This window comes from Nanorana parkeri, unplaced genomic scaffold (assembly GCF_000935625.1).
Source record: "Nanorana parkeri isolate BGI_ZX_2015 unplaced genomic scaffold, ASM93562v1 scaffold838, whole genome shotgun sequence".
NCBI lineage: Eukaryota > Metazoa > Chordata > Amphibia > Anura > Dicroglossidae > Nanorana > Nanorana parkeri.
The window spans coordinates 167,031-189,443 of NW_017307106.1; the positions used below are offsets into that span (position 1 = coordinate 167,031).

General features: G+C 40.5%; 1 protein-coding gene across 1 annotated transcript in view; it reads right to left on the reverse strand.

The window, feature by feature from the left end:
• MYCBP2 (MYC binding protein 2, E3 ubiquitin protein ligase) overlaps window positions 1-22,413 on the reverse strand; it is a 243,252-nt gene that overhangs the window by 41,090 nt on the left and 179,749 nt on the right. The window contains exon 56 of the mRNA XM_018565383.1: window positions 20,683-20,805. Within this exon, the coding sequence (XP_018420885.1) occupies window positions 20,683-20,805 (123 nt within the window). The remainder of the gene's footprint in view (window positions 1-20,682; window positions 20,806-22,413) is intronic.

Consider the following 22,413-nt stretch of genomic DNA (forward strand, 5'->3'; position numbering starts at 1 on the left):
AATCCTCTGTATTCTGTACCTTCTAAGTCACTTGACCCAAAACAAATATACAAAATCAGTAAAGTTGGGTTAAAACGCACATTTTAGACCTCCATCCATCGAATGATATGCTTTCTGAACGCAGAGCACACGGTACAATAAAGCGGTGGCAGTTGTGGCACAAAAAATTGTGCCACACTTGGCAGCCAGTGGAAGTGCTTACAACAGCTGGCTTTATACATGTAAATAGCAGCTGGGAGTCTGCTTACAGGGCCCCACTGCTGTCAACATAAAGCATGGGAAAGAGTTAATCTCACGCTGCAGACATATAGCTATAAGTCTGTATGCACAGGAGTGCCTAGGCACACTCACATACCAGGAAGTACACTGCTAATTTTCAGGAGGAATTCCAGACAAAACATTTCAGGGTACTGCTTAGGGACAATTAACATTTCTAAATGATCCCCAAATGATCACTTTTTGAGTTCAGTTTCAAGAAAGAAACACGACTCTCCAGAAGATTTTATATAAATAAAAAACAGCTGTACCTACAAATACACCTTGGATATATCTGGCCAATACATTTATAATTAAAAATGCATAAATTACCTTAAGATAAACATGCACATAAAACATATTATACATATATAGATATCAGCAACTGAAGTTATAAACAAATGTTACCCTTTTTTGTAACAAATAAACTTATCCACACTCTTTCTAGCTCAGAGCCAACTTGTTCTTGTGATAGCCTCAATTCTCAATAAGTTTGCTCAGGAGAATCGAGAGGCGGTAAAACTGGATTTTTACTGAAAAAGTTGAGATTTGCTTTTACCTTCAGCTGCTTATCTCTGGATCTATGGACTGGTTTAAACATTTGATTTTCCTCGTATGTCACCTTTCATTCATATACTTTGTTTTGATTACTCTGGTTTGACAAGTAGACTTAACCACTTGCTGACCGGGGTGTTTACACCCCCTTCCTGTCCAGGCCATTTTTCAGTATTCAACGCTGCGGTACTTTGACTGACATTTATTCCGTCATGCAACGCTATACTGAAATCAATTTTATACATTTTTTTGCGGGACAGATAGAGCTTTCTTTTGGTGGTATTTAATCACCACTGGGGTTTTTAGCTTTTACTATATAATGAAAAAAGTACCGAAAACTTGGGGGAAAAAACAGTTTTCCCTACGTTATGTTATAAAACAGTTATTACCCAAATTTTTGGCAAAATATAAAAGTCGGGGTCACGTCGGGTAAATAGACACCAAACATGTTAAGCTTTAAAATTGCGTGCAACTCGCAAAAACTACCATACCCAAAATTGGCCATAGGCGACGCTTTAAAAGCTTTGACCGCTCATCAGGTTGTGTTATTAGTGATTGATGGCCCTAGAATTATTGCTCTCACTGCGATGTTCGTGGCGATACGTAACATGTGCGCCGTAATGGATGCAATTGTCGTTTACGTACTTAGGCGCACTCAACGTATGTTTGCATGTGTATGTGGGGGCGGGGGACTTACTTTTATTATATTTTTTTGGAACTAATTTTTGTAAACATTTTTTTTCACTTAACTTTATTGCTATCACATAGGGGACTAACAAGCCCCCTTTGTGATAGCCAATTTTCAGTGACAGGTCCTCTTTATGGAGACATCAGGGGTCTTCAAGACCCCTAATGTCACCTAGGGACCCCCAGAGAAGCTGATGAAGCAAACACCTGCTTCACCAGCTTCTCTCCGGTTTCGGTACCGGACAGTGACAGAGGAATGCGGAAGTGATGTAATACACATCACTGCCTGCATTCCGAAGAGGAGGAGGGGATCAAACGGAGCTCGTGTACTGAGCTCCGTTTGATCTCCGGCCGCAGAGCTGCTGTACTGGTCCCAGGCTCACACCGGGCACAGTGGAGCTCGGGATCGCCCGCAGCGGCTGAGGGGGCGCAAACACCCGCACGCAAATTACAAGCAATCGGGCATCTCTAAATATGCCTGAACGATTTTATGTAAACAGCCATGGCCGGCTGTTTACATTGCAGGCTCATTTCCCGCTAGGCGGCAGGCACGAGCGCGGCGGGATGGGACGTTTAAAAGCGCCCACCCGCATTCAAGAAGCCGCTGTCCGGCCGTTCACCCAGCTCGTGACCGCTGCTAGGCGGCGCACACGAACGGGAAATCGGCTTTGCGATGCCTGTTTACATACAAGCAAACAGACGCCCGATCGCTTGTAATATGGGTGCCGATCCCTCCGTCGCAGCCACTGTTCCCGGTGTGAGCCCGGGACCAGCACAGCAGCTCTGCGGCCAGAGATCAAACGGAGATCAGTACAGGATCTCCGTTTGATCTCCTCCTCCTCCTCGGAATGCAGGAAGGGATGTATATTAAATTACTTCCGCATTCCTCTGTCACTCTCCGGTACAGAAACCGGAGAGAAGCTGGTGAAGCAGGTCTCTGCTTCATCAGCTTCTTTGGGGGTCCCTAGGTGACATTAGGGGTCTTGGAGACCCCTGATGTCTCCATAAAGAGGACCTGTCACTGCAAATTGGCTATCACATAGGGAGCTTGTTTGCTCCCTATGTGATAGCAATAAAGTTAGGAGGAAAAAAAAAAGGTTTAAAAAAATAAAAGTAAAAAAAAAAAAACACAAAAAAATGAAGTTGCATATTAAAGCAATAAAAAAAAATGAAAGTCCCGCACCCCACATGCACACGCAAACATGTGTCGAGTCCACCTACGTGCGAAAACGGCAATTACATCCATATCGCCGCGAACGTCGGAGTGAGAGCAATAATTCTAGGGCCATCAATCACCAATAACACTAAATTGAGGAGTGGTAAAAGCTTTTAAAGCGTTGGCTATGGTCAATTTTGGGTATGGTAGTTTTTGCGAGTTCGCGGACGCACGCAATTTTAAAGCTTGACATGTTTGGTGTCTATTTACCCGACGTGACCCCGTCTTTTATATTTTACCAAAAAATTGGGTAATAAATGTTTTATAGCAACGTAGGGAGAACAGTAGTGGTGATTAAATACCACCAAAAGAAAGCTCTATCTGTCCCAAAAAAATGGTATAAAATCCATTTCAGTACAACGTTGCATGACGGAATAAATGTCAGTCAAAGTACTGCATTGCTGAATACTGAAAAATGGCCTGGACAGGAAGGGGGTATAAACACCCCAGTCAGCAAGTGGTTAAACACAGGTCTCCTTCCAAAATCTATTTTTCAGTATATCTGGCATCATGAAGGTGGTCAGGGAAAACCTTAACTTCTCTGCCTTTCTAGGCATCTTAGAATGTGAAGTTCTTTTTATCATTTTCATCACAAATAACACATATATTTCGTAGAAAAAATACATTTTACAACATTCCAACACACAAAAAAAGAGAAGAAAAGAAAAAAAAACCCACAAAAAATAGAATATAGACATGGACACCCTATACAATACACTTCCATCTAGTGTGGACTTTAAAAAAATCATTTTAAACCTGAATAAATCTAAATAGTACCTCTACCCTCAAAGAGACAAAAATTTATCAAAAGGCATTCCCTGAATTTCAAGAATGGTCCACATTATTTAGGTAAGTATTCGTTTGTTGAAAATCAACCCAGGGCTGCCATTTTTACATCCTTCATATTTATCATATTTAATAGCAGTCAATTCTTCCATCCATCTGTAATAGTCCACTCTGTTGAACCATTCCTTCAAAGTTGGAACGTTGGCTACGTTCAACAGAGTAAGCATGTCGATGGTTCCAATGGTAGAAAGGTGTTAGTAATTTTCTCAACCTCTTGAACAATCTGTTTCCAGAATGGACCAATCTGGGGACAAGACCACCAGATATGTATATAAGAGCCGGCAGCCGTGCAACCTCTCCAAACAAGTAGCTGCATTTAGGGGATGTATTGCATGTACACGATCAGGTGTATAATACCATCTAGCCAAAAAACGAAATGTCATGTCAGTTACCAAAGTACTAATGGATAGACTGGAGTTGGCCCGTAATATATCTCGCTTTTGTGAATCGGTCCATGAGACCTGCAATTCCCTTTCAGGTCTCAAATATTTGGGAGAATTCTTCCAATAATATCGAGTATATTCGTGACATGCCATGTCAGGGTGGTTCTGTCAAGGATAGTAATTTTTCCATGGGTGTTAAATCAGTCATAGTTCGCAAATGTTTCAGTAATGAGGACACAAAATGCCCCAGCTGCCTATATCTCTACCAATCCAATGGATGACTCCCACAGCATTCTGGTAGCTGTGGCAGTGAGTGCAGTTGCGACCCATCCCATATCTGTGAGTGTGTCAAAGGCGGGCGAGTAGCCCTATTAAGGAAACCTTGGCATTGAAGTCCTGGCATAAAAAAGGAATGGCCTGTCAAAGGCATCAAGGGGGAGTTATAATTCCCCACCAAGAGTGGGTATAATTTATCCCATATTTTCAGGATATGATCAGTTAAGAGAGATGTATTTGGTCCCAATGCTCTAATCTGTGGGGGGATCCAACTTACTGTTGACAAAGTTTGCTCTGAAAGGCTATTTTCTATATGTACCCACCACTTGGTCTCCACGTGATAGTTCCAACTAGTAGTCTATTAAGAGCCGTGGCTTGATAGTATACATTGAAATCAGGGTGGGCTAATCCACCTGTATTTCGAGTTCGGATAAGAGTCCCATGAGAAATCCTTGCGGGGGTACGTTTCCATATATAGTGGCCAACCACCGATTTAAGAGTGCACAAATACGAACTAGGTAGTGTTATAGGTAGGGTTTGAAATAAAGTATTCTAGGCAAGATTGCCATTTTAATGACATTTACCCTGCCCGTTAAAAAATATAAATGGCTTTCTCACCGTCCTTAGTCACATCCCTTTTGATAGAATTCAATATAGGGATGTAATTAGCTGTGTACATAGCAGCTAGTCGTAAAGTCAAATAAATATCTAAGTACTTCATCTTGTGGGTCTGCCAAGTGAAGGGCATGGTGCTTCGTATGGGTGCCAATACGTGTGAGGGTGTAGTAATATTTAACATTTCTGACTTTGTGAGATTAATTTTAAAGTTAGATATTAAATGTTTCAAATTCCCGAAGGAGGGTAGTGTAATCAAAGGTTGCTGAATAAAAAAAAAAAAAGTATATCGTCGGCGTAGGCCGCTAATTTATGTTCTCGGTTGCCAACCCTAATGCCTGTTATATCAGGGTTCTGCCTGATTGAGTTAAGAAAAGGTTCCAGGGTAAGTGCAAATAATAATGGGGACAGAGGGCATCCCTGTCTAGTAGCATTATGTAAGGTAAAGCTGTCAGAGAGATGGCCATTGACCCTAATTTGAGCGGTAGGTTTTTCATACAAGTCCATAGTCCCCGCTAGGAACCTAGGGCCTATGCCAATATGTTGAAGTGTGGACTGTAGGAAATCCCAATCCACTCTATCGAACGCCTTTTTGGCGTCCATAGACAAGAGCATCGTATTCTTTAAAGAGAAAGAAGCTTGGTGGATTAAATAGCTCTTTGGGTACGGTCTCTTGCCTCTCGTCCCAGGATGAAGCCCGTCTGGTCCAATTGGACCAGCTGGGGCATCAAACCCTGAAGCCGAGACGCCAGAATCTTGGCGTATACTTTAATGTCTGTATTGAGGAGGGAGATAGATCGGTAGCTACCACAATTAGATGAATCTTTATCTGGTTTAAGAAAAACTGCAATATGTGCATGGAGGGTTGTCGGGAGTGGCGCTGTACCATGAAAAAAGGAATTAAAGTATTTACACAAGTGGGGGGTAAGTATCTGTTGGAAGCTTTTATATTAAGGGTAAAGCCATCAGGCCCTGGGCTTTTACCAAGCACCATCAAGGCAATTGGCTGTTGTATTTCCTGTTCACTTATAGGGGACTTGAGTATTTCCATTTGAGTATTACTCAGTTTAGGGAGAGAGAGGTTGCTAAGATACGATTTTATACGTTTTAAATGAAGTTGTTTAGCGTGAGCGGCAGGGTCCGGTCTTACGTTATATAGAGTAGCATAAAAATGCCGAAAAGCATCCGAGATAGCTGTTGTAGTATGTACCAAGGTATCTTGGCTAGTTTTTATTTTAGCTATAAAATTTGCCCCCTGCCGCTCCCTCAGCAGTTTAGACAAAAGTTTCCCAGGTTTATCCCCCAGCTCATAGGTGCGTTGAGAGAGATACCCGAGAGAGCGCTTATAGTTGTAAGTCAGCACTTCTCTCAGGTCTTCCCTTGCGTTCATCAGCTCCTCATGGGCTGTGAGAGTCAATGTACGTTTATGAACACGCTCAAGTGCCACAACTCTCCCTGTCAGATCAGTTATCCTGCTAGCTATTTCCCTCTTTCTCTGTGAGCCACATGAGATAAGTGAGCCCCTGAAAATCGAATTATGAGCCTCCCATAGAACACAAGCCGATACTTCCCCCAGGGAGTTTTTAGTGAAATAGTAATCAATTTCTTTTTCAATGCCGTCCAATATGCTCTGGTCAGTCAGAAGGGAGTCGTTCAATCTCCAATTAGGGGGTGCACAAATATGTTTCAAAGTCCCCAGAGAAACCATCACCGGAGCGTGATCCGAAAGAGTAGACGGAAGAATACCTGTGTAATGTATAATGGTAGTGACCTAAAAAGATATAGTCTATCCCAGTGTATGTGTTCTGTACAGAAGAAAATAATGTGTAGTGCCGCTCGCGGGGTGAAAAGTCCGCCATGTGTCCATTAATTGCATGGAATGCAAAAGTGTCTTAAAAGATTTAAGGTGTTTATACGCTATGTGAGATCGACAAGTGGAAGAGTCAAGATGAGGTTCTAAGTGCAAGTTAAAATCTTCCGCGAAGACTGTGATCCCTTCTCTAAATTCTGACAATAGACCTAAAAAGTCTCCCGGAGAAAAGCATAAGGGCGTCTATTAGGGGCATATACATTAGCCATAGTAATCATTCGATTGTCAATCTGTCTGTCTCATTGTAGCTATATGTTGATACTTTACATTTCTGTGGAGGCCGATGGCCACACCCCCAGAGCTGTTAGAGTCCGACATACTATAATACCATGTGGGATAATATATCGAGGCTAATCTCACTCGAGTATGATGGGATAGATGAGCGTAATTCAAGCAAAAAATGATGTCTTTTCGCGGAAGTATTAAGCCCCCTAATATTATGTCAGTATATTAAGGTCAGCCATCGGCTTTCACAGTGGGTGAGCATGTATTAAATCAGGTAGCTATTAGGTGTCCAGTTCAAGATATACAAAAAGAAAAAAGAATAAAAATTAAACCAAAAAACAAACAAAATATAATAACACAAATATTTGCAACGCCGTTGTGCGAGTGTCACACACACGGCGTGCCTATCATATATGCGTACATATCCTAGGTCTAGTAAGACCTTCTGTATATGCTCACCTGAGCCTACCTCGCATATTGCGGTGAACATGGCTGTATCACACGGCGGTCGGTCGTCCGACCACATGTGGTGTAGACAGCTAGTAAAGCATGGGTCAATGACCCCTCTCCCTCACAATATGCGAATGCGGGCGTGCCTTCATGCCCTTCCCGTGGGTACTAAGCAGGCCCTACAAACTATATACTTTTAATAAGGCCTCCCTGTTCATGTAGTTTTATATAAAAAAAACAAAACAATTTACTATTGAGAAAAAAAAAAAAAAAAATTCATTCTGCCGCTCCCCCCAGGACACAAGTTACACCTTGCTCATATCCCGGCAGAGCAGGGGGAACTGCAGCGGAGGATACTATATATTTTGTCATCTTTCTTTCTTTACCGCCCTTCTATAGGCATATAAATAATAGAATAGCATCAAGTTAAATGATGGGTCAATTTCGGTGGAGATATCGACGGGGCCCAGTCTGATATTGGTTCTATAGCCGGGACCGAGTCCTGCTAGTCCGGTAGCAATGGTACACTGACAGACAAAATATCACAGAATTGTCCAAGATCTTCTGGGAACCTAAGAACTGCTGTTTTCCCATTTTTTCTCGCTGTTAAACAGAAGGGGAAACCCCATCAATAGTTAATGTCCGCTTTCTGTAGTATTTCAAGGAGCGGGTGCGGCGCCCTGCGTCGCACCAAAGTTTCTCTAGCAAGGTCCGGGTAAATATGTATATGTGTTCCATTAAAGTCCGTTTGGGGATGTTCCCGTAGTGCCCGCATTATGGCCTCCTTATCCGATAAGTAATGCAGGCGACAGATAACGTCCCCAGGGTTATCTGAAGCCATGTTGCGGGGATTGGATGCCCGATGTACTCGGTCAAACAGCAAGGAGGCAGTCAATTCTGTTCCTAGCATGTTGTTGAAAACTCTCCTAAGGGTCTCTGCTAAGTCCATGCCCATTGTGGTTTCCGGCAATCCACGAATCCGCAGGTTATTCCTGCGTCCTCTATTCTCTAAATATTCTAAGTGGTAAGACATAGTTCTCTGGGTACAGGCCAAAGAGTTTACCTGTGTTTGCAGAGAGGATATTACCTTAAGATGAGAGTCCAAGCGGTTTTCCCCCTCCTACACACGCTGCGGCAAGTGTGTTACCTCCCCCCTGAGGGACAAGATGTCCAACTTCAGGGATTGCTCCAGGCCATTAAGCATGGTAGCGAGATCCTCCTTGGTCGGGAGAGCCCTCATTAGCTCGTCTATGGAGGGCGTCAGCGCGCTCTGCTCCCGCTCGTCTCCTGTTTCAGATCTGGAAGAATCTGCAGCCCGGTCACGTGAGGACAGTCCGAAAGGATGGATCAGATCGAGCAGGGGAACTCTGCGATTGATTCCAGGAATCGCCGATAGGTAGCGCTTGATCGTTCCCGGCTTCTAAGTTTTCGTAGATCCAGTATTCTTCCTCATCGTGTACCGCGGCAGCTGTCGTTATAGTAAGTAGTAGATACTGGATGGTAGATGGTTAGATATTCGGGAGGTCCATCATTAAAGGGAGAGGCATCCAGAGCCCACACTAAACACGTCCGGCCGTCATTGTGCTCAGGCCACTCCACCGAGTGATTGAGAATGTGAAGTTCTGATCAGTAATAGATAAATTCCTCTGATCAGCTGACTGGGAACCAGAAGTAACTCCTACTTAAACATTTTATTTAATATAATGAACGCATACAGGCATGAGAAACAAAGATATCTGTGGAGCGGTATCCAAATCTGGAAAGAAGATAAAGAATGCCACCAGCATTTCTCAGCCAGGAAGGATGCCATCAAAAAAGCATTGACGTGAGGCTAACCGTCATCTTACACTGTTTTTATTTTATTTATCAAAACACACTATAATACATTCCGTTCATCCACATAACTCCACAAAAGGTAGTTACACTTATGTTGACAGAAGTATGAAAATGATTTGGAAAGATCTAAAAAGGTTTATGGATTGTTTTAAGAAATACTACTTTTAATGGAACTACTACCTGTTTAATGGAAGGTATAAATGTAAAGTGGAGGGGAGGGGGCATAGTTGAATACATTTATTTCATGGCTTCAAAGTATAGTAGGGCTGCAGCTAACGATTATTTTCATAATCGATTAGTTGGCCGATTATTAAGTTCGATTAATCGGTTAATATAGCCTGGCAAAGAATGTGCCACATGGCAACTTCTTAAGTGGCACACTGCACCTCTGGCAGAACTGCATAAATATTACAAAATAATTGTATGCAGTGCCCTATATAAAATCCGGTTTTACCACATTCGTTTGTAATGCCTTAAACACCTGTCAAAGTATTATTCAACACCATACTTTGAGCAGCCAGGAATTAATGCTATTTGGCAATTGGCCATACTGGAAGGCATAAAATATGTATTAACTATAATGCCGAATAAACAGCCCTCCACCTCCCCCACACCATTAATATAATATATAAAGCCTGGCATTATTATATGTAGAAGCATAATATAAACTCACTCTAAGAAGAGCACAGCATGATCTTACACCAGTATTGCAAACATAAAACCTATTCCTTCCCACAGTAACATACTGTCTTGTATGTAGGCTGGGATTACCCTAAACTTCCATTATGTCCTGCACAGAGGCTAGCACTAACCTATATGAATAGGATGCCCTTCACAGAACTTGGAATTGGTCTATAGCATTACTGTATCAAATAAACTGGAACTATGGCATATCTGTATTAAGTGCTAAAGGATATCAGGGTATGATATTGATATCTCTATCATATCCTGTATGGAAGCTGACATTATTAGTTTCTACCAGTCTTTCACAACATGTGTTCTCCAAAATACTAAAGTTCCTTCAAAGTTTACTAATGGTTCCTTCCGCAGTTAATACTGATCTCCTGTCTAGCAGTACCTCCATCTATACCTCATTGGTAACATCTGTATTGTGTCAGAAGTCTCATCCATGGAGCCTGCACTTGTACTGTGACCTGGTACCATCCAACATATGTTCTACAATAAGACGGGTTTTTGTTCTTCCCACACCTTTCTGTGTCATCCAATTTGACAGAATGGCATTCAGTAAGTCCTGTAGAACAATCCTGGAGCCCCTCCTTAAAAGATTCTGCGTTCCCCTTACATTCTGATAGTCCTAGTCACTGAGTACTTAACATAAAATGTCACCCGCCCTTCCTGCCAACAAGCATCTACATGTCATTCTAGGTTGCTTGAGTTCTTAGCATTAGGATATATTGTCCAGACTCGTCATTGCCTGATTCGTGCTTAAGGGCAATCACACATTTCTGAACAATGCTGAGTGCACACATCTGATTATGTCTATGAAACAAAAACACCAGAAAAAAAAAAAGAACAAAATACAGGTTTAGGAGTGTGTCTATGGGAATGTTTGACCATTCTTCCAGAAGCAAATTTATGAGGTCAGGTACTGATGTTGGACGAGAAGGCCTGGCTCACAGTCTCCGCTCTAATTCATCCCAAAGGTGTTCTGTCGGGTTGAGGTCAGGACTTTGTGCAGGCCAGTCAAGTTCCTCCACCCCAACTTGCTCATCCATGGCTTTATGAACCTTGCTTTGTGCACTGGTGCGCAGTCATTTTGGAATAGGAAGGAGCCATCCCCAAACTGTTCCCACAAAGTTAGGAGCATGAAATTGTCCAAAATGTCTTGGTATGCTGATGCCATAAGTGTTCCCTTCACGGGAACTAAGGGGCCAAGCCCAAACCCGAGCCCAACCCCGAAAGACAACCCAACACCATAATCCCCCCTCCACCCAACTTTACACTTGGCACAATGCAGTCAGGCAAATACCGTTCTTCTGGCAACCGCCAAACCCAAACACGTCCATTGGATTGCCAGACAGAGAAGCGTGATTCGTCACTCCAGAGAATAAGTACTATCCTTGTCGCACTCCTTACCGATATGTCGCTTGTAGTGGGGGGTGCTCGCAGTGACTTCTCTAGAGTCCAGTGGCGGTGTGCTTTACACCACTGCATCCGAAGCTTTGCATTGCACTTGGTGATGTAAGGCTTGGATGCAGCTGCTCGGCCATGGAAACCCATTCCATGAAGCTCTCTACACACTGTTGTTGTGGCCATCTGAAGGTCACACAAAGTTTGGAGGTCTGTAGCTATTGACTCTGCTGACAGTTGTCGACTTCTTTGCACTGACCCCACTCTGTCATTTTACCTGGCCTACCACTTCGAGGCTGAGTTGCTGTTGTACCCAGTTGCTTCCACTTTGTTATAATACCACTAACAGTTGACCATGGAATATTTAGTAGCAAGGAAATTTCACAGATGGACTTATTGTACAGGTGGCAACCTATCACGGTACCACGCTTGAATTCACTGAGCTCCTGAGAGCGACCCATTCTTTCACAGATGTTTGTAGAAGCAGTCTGTATGCCTAGGTGCTTGATTTTATATATTGTGGCCATGGAGGTGATTGGAACACCTGAATCTAATGATTTGGAGGGGTGTCCCAATACTTTTGATATAGTGTATGTTTCACCACAAAGCAGTTAAAATATATCTAAAGCTAAAACTTTTACGTTTTGGATAGAATACAAAAATCCTTAGGTTATTTCTGCCCATCATTGCCCCGTTATAGAGATTTTCCTTTACTTCTCGACCAGTAGACAAAACTGGAAGACAAAATGTCTCTAGACTGAGAAAAATTATTTCAGACAGTTGTCACCACAAGTGTACACACTGGAAGATTTACCCTCTATTTCTGTTCTCTGACCACTCAAAATTTTGGATTCACTTTCAATCCCAGTAACAATAGTCTAAAGGGTAAATCTACCAAGAAAAGAACACAGACAACGACAAAAACCTCACAGTGGTGTTAATCTTTCCTAACATCAAAGTTTTGGTTTTAGATGCACTAAGGTCCCTTCACAAGTGGCTGATACTATTGTCCACCTCATGCACTGGATCATGTATAAAGCCCATTGAATTCCAATGACTCCTCTGCACACTGTGGTCTCTACCATTGGCAAATATGTCACTATAAGACAGTAGAAGCTAAAGGATACTGGAGGTTTAAATTTAACAAAAAAAAACCTTTTTTTTTATAGATAAAGGGGTAACCCCTTTATCTTTTAAAAAAAAAAAATTGGATAAAGTAGAGAAATATTAAACCTTTGTTTTCTTGTCTCTGGCCCAGGAAGTGAAGGGAAATCTCCCCTAGTGAGTGTAAATCCCTTCTTACAAAGCGGTCACCAGAAGTCTCCCCCATTGGAAGATTTCCCCTCAACTCCTGTTTCAGTGATTTGTAAAGACTATTAATACAACTTGGGTCATAATCCTACAATATTTGAGCAATTATTCATGCAAGAATCCAGACGATTCCCAAAGCTCACAAACATTATCACAACTGTAGCAAATTTTTAAGGGAATAGCAATATAAACACAAACCTATTCCCATTACGACTAACAGAATTTCCTTAGAATCTACACACTTTTACTTGTTTTGTTTGACATTTCTGAGTTTGTATTAACACCTTCTTTGCTGACACATCCATGTCCTAAAATGAGGATGCAGAAATAATGGGCTTCATATTAACAACCCAATCACAGTAATAATCTGACCATCCAGGTGATTTTATTAAATGTACAATTCAAGGCAAGACTAAGTTGTTTGCAGAACAAACATGAAAAAAAATATATAATGTTACATCCGTATTCCTATGTTGATGCTGGGGACAGTGCTGTGGCAAAGGTTAGGTTCATGAACAATCTTGACATTTTTCAAAAATGTAGCTTACCTTCAGTTAGTATGAAAGCAAGGGCTTAGCAATAGCTCTGCTTAATGTACAATGAGTAAAACATTATGGGATGAAAAGCATGCATACCCACCCTTTGGTTTGTTAGAAAGCTGAGAAAAAGCAGATGTAGGACGAGCTTTAATTTTGCTAACAGGCTCACAAGAAGCATCACAGCATGGTGTGGGGTCTACAGTGGAAGACAGTTGTACAGAAGCAGCAAACAGTTTAGCAAACACAAAGCACTTTACAAAGCAGGCATCAACTGACAGCATATAGCAGTATTATGCTACAGGTACTGCTTAACTGCAGTAATTGCTTGATTACGGAAATCCATTTCTTCCTTTGTCATGAGACTTGTTTGTGGTTTTAAAATGGGCTGTCTTCATAATGGTTACCATCAGTAATGTGATACAGACGCAACACTCTTGAACAACTTATTGTCCGGTAGCTGAAACACTCACTAATTTCTGCTATTATTTGTGCTCTCCTGCTATTAGAGCTTCCATCCTCCACATTTAATTTGATAGGAAGCCACATGGCCAATTTTTCCAGGATTTGCATATAATTCAGCTTCCTTAATCCCTAGATTTACTGATCATTTTTACATGTTTTTCTTTCAAGGTAACCCTTCAAAATGTTTTCTATGATGCTCAGATTTAACTGGCCAAGTCTGTGAAAGATTTACATTTATGATTGGCAGCAAGATCAGATCATTTTCAGTTGCTGCAGGATAGGGAAATAGTATGGGTGGGTGGAAGCCTACCAGTGTTTTACTTCTTAAACTTTAAAAAGAGAATGGTCTTTAAAAAGAGAATGGTCCTTAAAAAGACTAGCCAGGCCCTACTCAGCCCTGGAAACTTAAATTTGTTGGATGTTGTGCGGTAATAAACTATTCTTTATTACGTAATAAACCTTTTTAATGAAGTACCACTACAGAAGATTTTGGGCTCATCATGTTAACTTTTCTTGCTATACATTTGTCTGGCAAACTGCTAACTTACCAACCTACTTCTCCTCAATATACAGTGCATTCAGAAAGTATTCAGACCACCTCCACTTTTTTTCAATTTTGTTATGTTGCAGCCTGATACTACAGTTGTTTAAATTCTGTTTTTCCTCCTTAATCTACACTCAGTACCCCATAACGACAAAGTGAAAACAGAAAGTTAGAAATATTTGCAAATGTATGAAAAAGAAATAACTGAACTATCACATTGACATAAGTTTTCAGACCCTTTGCTACAACAATTGAAATTTAGCTCCGGTGCCTCCCATTTCTCCTGATCGTTGCTGAGATGTTTCTACACCTTGATTGGAGTCCACCAGTGGTAAATTAAATTGACTGGACATGATTTAGAAAGGCACACATCTCTCCATAGAAGGCCTCACAGCTGACAATGCATATTGTATCAGAGCAAAAGCCATGAGGTCAAAGGACTGCCTGCAGAGCTCAGACAGGATTACTGCAAGGCACAGATCTGGGGACAGAAAAAAAAAAAATGCTGCTGCACTGAAGATTCCTAAGAGCAAATGGAAGAAGTTTGGCACAACTAGGAATCTTCCAAGAGCTGGTCACCCGGCCAAACTGAGCAATTTGGGGGAGAGAAGGGCCTTACTAAGAGAGGTGACCAAGACCCCAATGGTCACTCTGACTGAGCTCCAAAGATCCTGCGTGGAGATGGGACAAAGTTCCATTAGCGACAAAGGAACAAAGGAGCGCTACAACCAGGAGGGAAGTTTAATATTAGGACTATGGTCAGTGGGAAAGCAGAAGTTTCTTATGAACAATGTCATGGAAAAGGAAATTACTCACTTGGATGAGAAGATGGTGTGGAGAAGTGCTCCAATGTCCTAAGCATTAGCGATGTCCATATCTTCTCCACTCACCGATCTGACGTGTTGCGGAGGGAACATCCATAAGAAAGGGTATGCTACCTGTGGATCTCCTGACTGTGGGTCCTAGGGTGCTGGTGTCAGTATATGGATCTATCAGTAGGTCCTTTTAAAGAGAGCTCTTTGTGAGGCTGGTGTTGAAGGGCTCAGCTGGCCAGGCTGAGCCGTACGGCTGTTCGTGTTTAGCACGAAACGGCAGTTCCCTCAGAGGAGCTGCGTAGCAATGGGTGATGAGATAAATGATGTCTGTGCAGGGAGGAATAGGAAATCAAACAATTGTCACTTATCCTGGTTTCGAGAGGGTCTGTCTCTTTCTCAAGCCGAAGTTGTTCAGAATGCTCCGGCTTGAGAAAGAGACAGATTGTCCCAAAACGCGTAGCCTAAAATATCTCCTCTTCCCAGGACAAGTGACAGTCTGCTCATCAACTCTGAGCAGAGATACCCTCAATGAAAACCTGTTAGACAGCGCTCAGGACCTCAGACTGGGCCGAAGGTTTACCTTCCAACATGACAACGATCCTAAGCGCACAGCCAAGACAACACAGGAGTGGCTTAGGGACAACTATGTGAATGTTCTAGAGTGGCTCAGCCAGTCCTGACTTGAACATCTCTGGAGAGACCTGAAAATGGCATCCACTGACGGTGGTCCCCATCCAACCAGACTGAGCTTGAGAGGATTTGCAAAGAACAGCAAAATATCCCCCAATCCAGGTGTACAAATCGTGTTGCGTCATACCGAAAACGACTTGAGGTTGTAATTGCTGCCAAAGGTGCCTCAACAAAGTACTGCGTAAAGGGTCTGAATACCTTAGGTACATGTAATATTTCAGTTTTTTCTTTTTAATAACATTTCTAAAATTATTTTGTCATTATGGGGTAGCAAGTGTAGATTAATAAGAAGAATTTAAACAACAGTAATATCAGGCTGCAACATAAAAGTGAAGGGAGTCTGAATACTTTCTGAATGCACTGTATATACTTTAGCTTTATGCCATTAAAAGTCAAAGCAACTGTCTACTTCGCAATATGTGATGTTAAAAGAAGCATTATGTCTTCTCTCCCTATTGATAAGGCTTCTTACATCTGTTGGAAAATTGTTAATTGAACCAAAAAAAATAAAAAATCTATGAGAACATAAAATGCATCTATATTAAAAACCAGCTAATTCTGACAGATAATGAATGGAATCACCATTCATTGAGGGAGCTGAATACATTAATATCAGTTGATGGTAATGAATGTAGGTTCTGAATGTTAAACGGTGATACATTATGAAACACGTAGCTGATCTGGTGAATATGTATTTACACACATGCACATGGATTAGTCAAACACATAAATGCCACAAAACATTAAAATCTATGGTATTTATTTAATAATTTCCATATTACCCACTAGCAAAAAAAGGAGATCCTCAGTTATAGGAAAATAGCCTTTCCAATGCCAAGTGCATAACTTATATTATGTGTAAATGTTAACACTACATCAAATAAGTAGCTGAAATTCAATAATAGATTGTTAATCTGAAAATAAACTTCTCCACATGTAAATAAAGTACCGGTAGCCCATATAGCACATTCGACTAAGTATCAAATGCTGCAATTGCTAAAATCTGGGTAAAAAGGTGGCATAGCTAGTACAAAAATATAATACTGCAGCTGAAAAACAAAGACTGCACCAAGACAAAGTCAAAACAAATAAGGTAAAAGCGGTCTAATGAAGACAGAATATTCTGCCTCAATTAGAAATACAGGATATGATCAAATGAATATTTTTAACCAAGGAGAAGTCTTCAAATCCCTAGCTAAAGCAAAGATAAATGGACTAAAATATATTGAAACCGATCAAGAGGAAATGTAACAAAACTATAACTAGATCCGGATTAAACAGTTAAACACATCTTAAAAATTTCAATAATAGAGCCATTTCAGACCTCTATTGTCAAGGTATAACCCCCAAAACACAGCCAAGAATTAGAATTTTCTTTGGTAAACAAACAACTAGGCATGCATAAAGTAAAGGTCTCTGAAGAAATTAAAGATATTGCTTCAGACAGAATGGATGGGTGGAGCAAGTGAGAGGGACAGACTTACTCTGAAGCGGAGGCTGAGGCTGCTGGAAGGAGGGGGACTGTCCGAACACAAATGGGCTGTGGACTAGGGAAGAGGGAGGTTTTGCAGCTTGGTCAAAGATGGAAGGAGCTGGCAAACTAGGCCGTGACTGAATGGAATTCAGTATGGCACTCAGTTGATCACCTGCAATGGGCAAAACAATCAAAACTAAAACCCATCAATAAATGATTCATGAGTAGGTCACGACATGCTACTTAGATATACCCTAAAATATCCATTCCTTGTGCGCTAGCTCTCACAAGATGAATTGCAAAAAAAAGGTAGGTATACACTGTAAAATTCAAAGCAATTACAAGATAAACTCTTTTTACCCACATGACCAAATATCAGAAGAAACTTGTACTAATGGTAACAAAACGTTATTGCATACATTATACCTTATGCAATTCTGATCCTAAAAAAAGGAACATAATACTATTTACATTATTACCAATAGCAAAAAAAAGTTTTAGTGGCATTTATTGAATCTGTCACTTCACACAATATTGAAGAATTATTTTTTTATCAATAAAAAAATTAAATAAAGGGTCAGATCACAAAAAAGTAATTATAGTAACTATGTTCTGCATTTTAGCTCATAATACATTTTATCTTCAAAATTGTTGATTTACAAATGTCTCTTGATGTGCATTTTAATTTTATTCTCATGGAATAGTTACCTAACCAATGAAAGCCTTAATTTCTCAATCGGTATTTTATCAAACATCAAATTACTTCTTTATCCTCAATAGATATCTCACTGAACACTAAAAGCACACTTTCCCTTTTAAGCTGAACTTTGGGCACACAAACTTGAATATATTCTTACAAAGCCATAAATATAAATACAATTTTGATCACAAAATGCCTTTGCAGATCCAGACATTACCTTGTAAAAGTATCAGTGACATTATCACTGTGCTGCACATAGCGGGTGGAGAAAGCAGAGCTGAGGGTGGGACCCAGCAGGTCCAACCAGAACAGGCTGTCTAAAGAAAACTACATTGGGGTAGATACAAGACCAGTCACTTTGCCCACGTAGAGAGCAGCAGTAACCAGTATATATATTACAAGAAACTCCTGCAAAGAATAGGAGCCAGTTCCAGCTGGATTACTTCACAGATCTGGAAACATACAACATTCACTAAGACTCATAACAATACAAATGGCTCTTGTATTTAGCCAGACTTCAGCTTTAAGACTATTGCTTGGACTGCATTAATAGTATGTGATGCTTACAACTGATTAGTGCATGGAACCACAACATAGCTTTTGAAAACATCAAGCTGTGGCTATACCATTGCAAAGGTTTACATTGTTTGTAGATAACAAAAATGTAGGTTACAATTTGGTTATATAAGCTGAACTGGCAAAACCAGTTTACAGCACCGCAAACCGAAAAGAGCTATTACACAATTCTTCAGAAAACAAGGCACATTCAATATGGGATTTACTAAAATATTTACAATTACCAACAACATATTTCACTCTATCACTCTATCACTAACATTAACTAAACCCTTAGCTATATTTTAATTCTACTTGTTCACATCTAAAACCTCTATTTTGAATAACTAAAAAGAATCATTTGCTCACTAAGGGGTTAAAGAGGCCATGTCACAAACTTAAACTGCAGGTAAAAGTGCAGGACAATCAGATATTTTAATAAATAAATAGGGAATACATGGGTAGATTTTCAAATGAACGTTTGTACGAAAAATCCTGTCGAAACGTTGAATACCATCGGACACTTGGAGATTGTTGTTTGAAATTTTGTTTGATTTTCGTTTTCATTTAACATTCGATTCTGGAATTAACTTTCCACAAATGAAAACTACAGCCACTGTTCAGAATATCATTAGATCGAGAAAAAAATTCACGCTCCTCTGAATTTTTTCGGCACTGCGGTGGAAAGCAATCATCGATTTCACAGCAACACCAAACAATTAGAAACGTTCCAAAATCAATTTTGTTTATTCAAAATTCTAACCATGTATACCCTACTACCCTACTTCAGTTCCCTAGTACTGTTCAGCCCAGCCCTCTCCCTCCTTGTACGTCATTGCCCAGTCCTCTTCTGGAAGTGTCTAATCTTTGTACTAACCCAGCTCCTCCTCCCTTCCGTTCTCCCTCCCTACATAATCTTTTATGTGGCTGCCAGGGCAGGAGCAAAGAGCGATAATTCAGAGTGTCACCTGATTCTAATGGAGCTGCAGACAGCACCCAGCAGAAGTCTCAGGCTTTTTGAATGTGTACATAAGGGAGTCTTATACTGGTAAATAACTTGCGTAAATTAAATATAATCTTATGTGGAGTGATTTGTTAGAAATAAATGGTCTGGCGACAGAATCCAACCAAAGTTTTTGTTCGCTGCCATCCGTGTTCCCACTGGGAGATTACCTCTCACTTTCTGTCCTAGTTCAGAAGGTCTCAAAATGATGACATTTTGCCAATAGGGGTCTTCCTGTCTCAGTAACATCTGTAAACATAACTAGCCTTGTCCTGGGGTCAGGAAGTAAGGAAAATCTCTCTAATGTGAATGACCCTTAAAAAAATAAAAAAAATTAAAAAAAGGCATACGAGGGTAGTTATCAAAACTGGAGCAGACAAAATGTGGAGCAGTTGCCCAGGGAAACCAATCTCTCTTCAGTTTAGATTTGAGCCGATTGGTTGCCATGCACAGCTGCTCTAGATTTTGTCTGCTCCAGTATTAATTCCCTTCACAGTCTTTTCAATCTTCATTTTAGGGCTTATGTACCAGGAAATTTGTTTGTGAAACAGTTGTTGGCTTGGCTGGTGTTTATTCTGCAATAAAAGAGGATTCCCTGATCAGAAGTGTGCTGTGCGGTTTCTCTGCAGGAAGCAAAGTTTGAAATGTACGTATGTATGTACTTGAGGGCAGCCATATTTGCTCATTACATATATAGGTTCTGCTTCTCAGTGCTACAAAATGTATTTGCTTTGCTGCTCAACCTCACTAAAATAGTCTATAAATTGTTGATTTGAAGAAAAAAAAAAAAAGCACCCTGCATTGATTATTATCTGTAAAGGTGTGAAGCAGGAGTCTAAATGAGTCTGAAATAAATGCAGAGCTCCCTCTAGTAGCTAATTTACAAATATCTATAATTTTATAGAAAATTAAAAGAACAGAAATATAAAAGAGCAATTTAAAAACTTTAAAGTCACATTAGAAATGACTAATGTAAACACTATACTATGTTTTCACTGAAAACAAACAAATACACACACAGCAGAGTTTGGGCAAAGATTTTACCCCTGTGTACATGAAGGCGTAATTATTACATGCATGGAAAAGTTCGGCCATTCATATCAATATATTCAACAGTCAAAATAATGTTTAACTGCTGTTTATGAGAAGTTTGAGGTGGGTGAGATGTAGGAGGTTTGAGGAAAAGGGATCACACCCAAAAAAATTGCAACAGCTTTTTTTTATACAGAAAAATTAAATCAAAACCAATGAACAACTGAAGACACTAACAAAGACCTAACATACCTTTATTATTTCCAAGGCCATAGTCAAATCCTGGCACGATGGTTCCACTTGCAGTGCGACGGAAAATCTGAATGGAAAACGGGCTTGGAGGTGGAGTCTGAGAACCCTGATCTAAAATTTGCTCTGTGTAATAAAATGCAAAAAAAAAAGTACATTTCAGCATTCCTTAGTTTTCCAGTCTACATCAATGGGGCACAACTCTGATTCATAAACACCCACATAGGTCAAGATATGGGGACATTAAAGATCCTTCAGTGGCGTGAACCACCCCTTAGTACACTGCTGTTTGCCAACACAGGAAAAACAACAAATAAAAACATGAAGCTATTTTCTGAAGAAAATTTAGTATGAAATATCCGCAGAGATCTCAATGAATGTCCGCGCATCTTGCAGCTCAGATAAACAAAGCAGTTTTTTTTATTGTGCGAGTGGAACAGAAGGAACAAGAAAAACCATTACAAATAAAATGGCCAAAACATGGTTTATTTGTCCAAGGAAAAAAAAGTGCTGCTCAATGGAGCAGAAAGAAATGAAATGTTTCTATTACTAAAGCATTAACAAAGGAATCTAAAGCAAACTGATTACATATCAAACAAGTATGTCACTATTAATAACTGCAAATAATTATAATCTGAAGAAGTAATTGCTATTCATTTGTACATTTATTGAGAGGGGCACACTATAAATGGATTACCTTTAAGATTATGTACACATCCCACAGTAATTTAACACCATGCTTATAATATTAGAGGGCATCATGGTCTATTTTCCAGATGTCAGAGCACATCATTTAATTCTAGTAAATTAAATGCTCCCTAAGCAATAAATAGGCAAACCTCAGAAGCCATTACATTACAGCTGGCACCTAGCTTTTGGCAAGTCTATGGATTATGATCTTGTGTGGTAATTGTATTGGTCCTTACATTTTACTGGCACCTAAACTCTTAAAGCAAGTTTGTTGTCCAACAATACAGAGTGCCTTTACAATAATGTGCCTAACAGCAGCATTTACATATGCGGTTAGCTAAATGAAACTATAAAAAGAATTATGTATCAAGTAAAACATTAGTTGTGCAAACATATTTTTGCAGCCTTGGTGCCATCCAGTCCCCATTTTCCTTTGTCCAGCAATATGAGATGTTTCTCAATCTACAAGTGTCTCGACCATTGATTAATAGTCTGTGAGAGATCACAGAATAGTACCCAAGATATTTTGTTTTTTTTATTACCAACTGTCTGAGCAGGCAGAGTAATCCTATTAAAGGAGAACTATGAGATGAGTGATTTCCACTCACCTCATAGTTCTAGCCGACCTGTGACAATGAGACTGTCACAGGTCGGCTCAGTAGATCGGGATGCTGTAGCTCACGGTATACTGAGCTTAGGGTAATGGGAGGACGCTAGTTTGTGTCCTCCCGTTACCCTAAGGAGAACTATGGGGAAAAACACTGACCCCCATAGTTCTCCTTTAATGTCTCCGCTTGAACAATCATAATCTGAGGTGCTGGGCTCAGGTTCGGTGCAGACTAACTTGATCCGGGATCGTGCGGTCCTGCACAATGCAGGCCACAATTTTTGGTACATTTGTGCGATACACGAAGCGCTGCTTGTTTTAGCCACGATCGTGTTCGGAAGCGTGGGCGGAAAACACGCAATCCGCCTGACACGACTGGGGTGCCATTAGAAAATAATGGCACCCACAGCGCAAACCATGCCGTGAAGTGTCGCCTA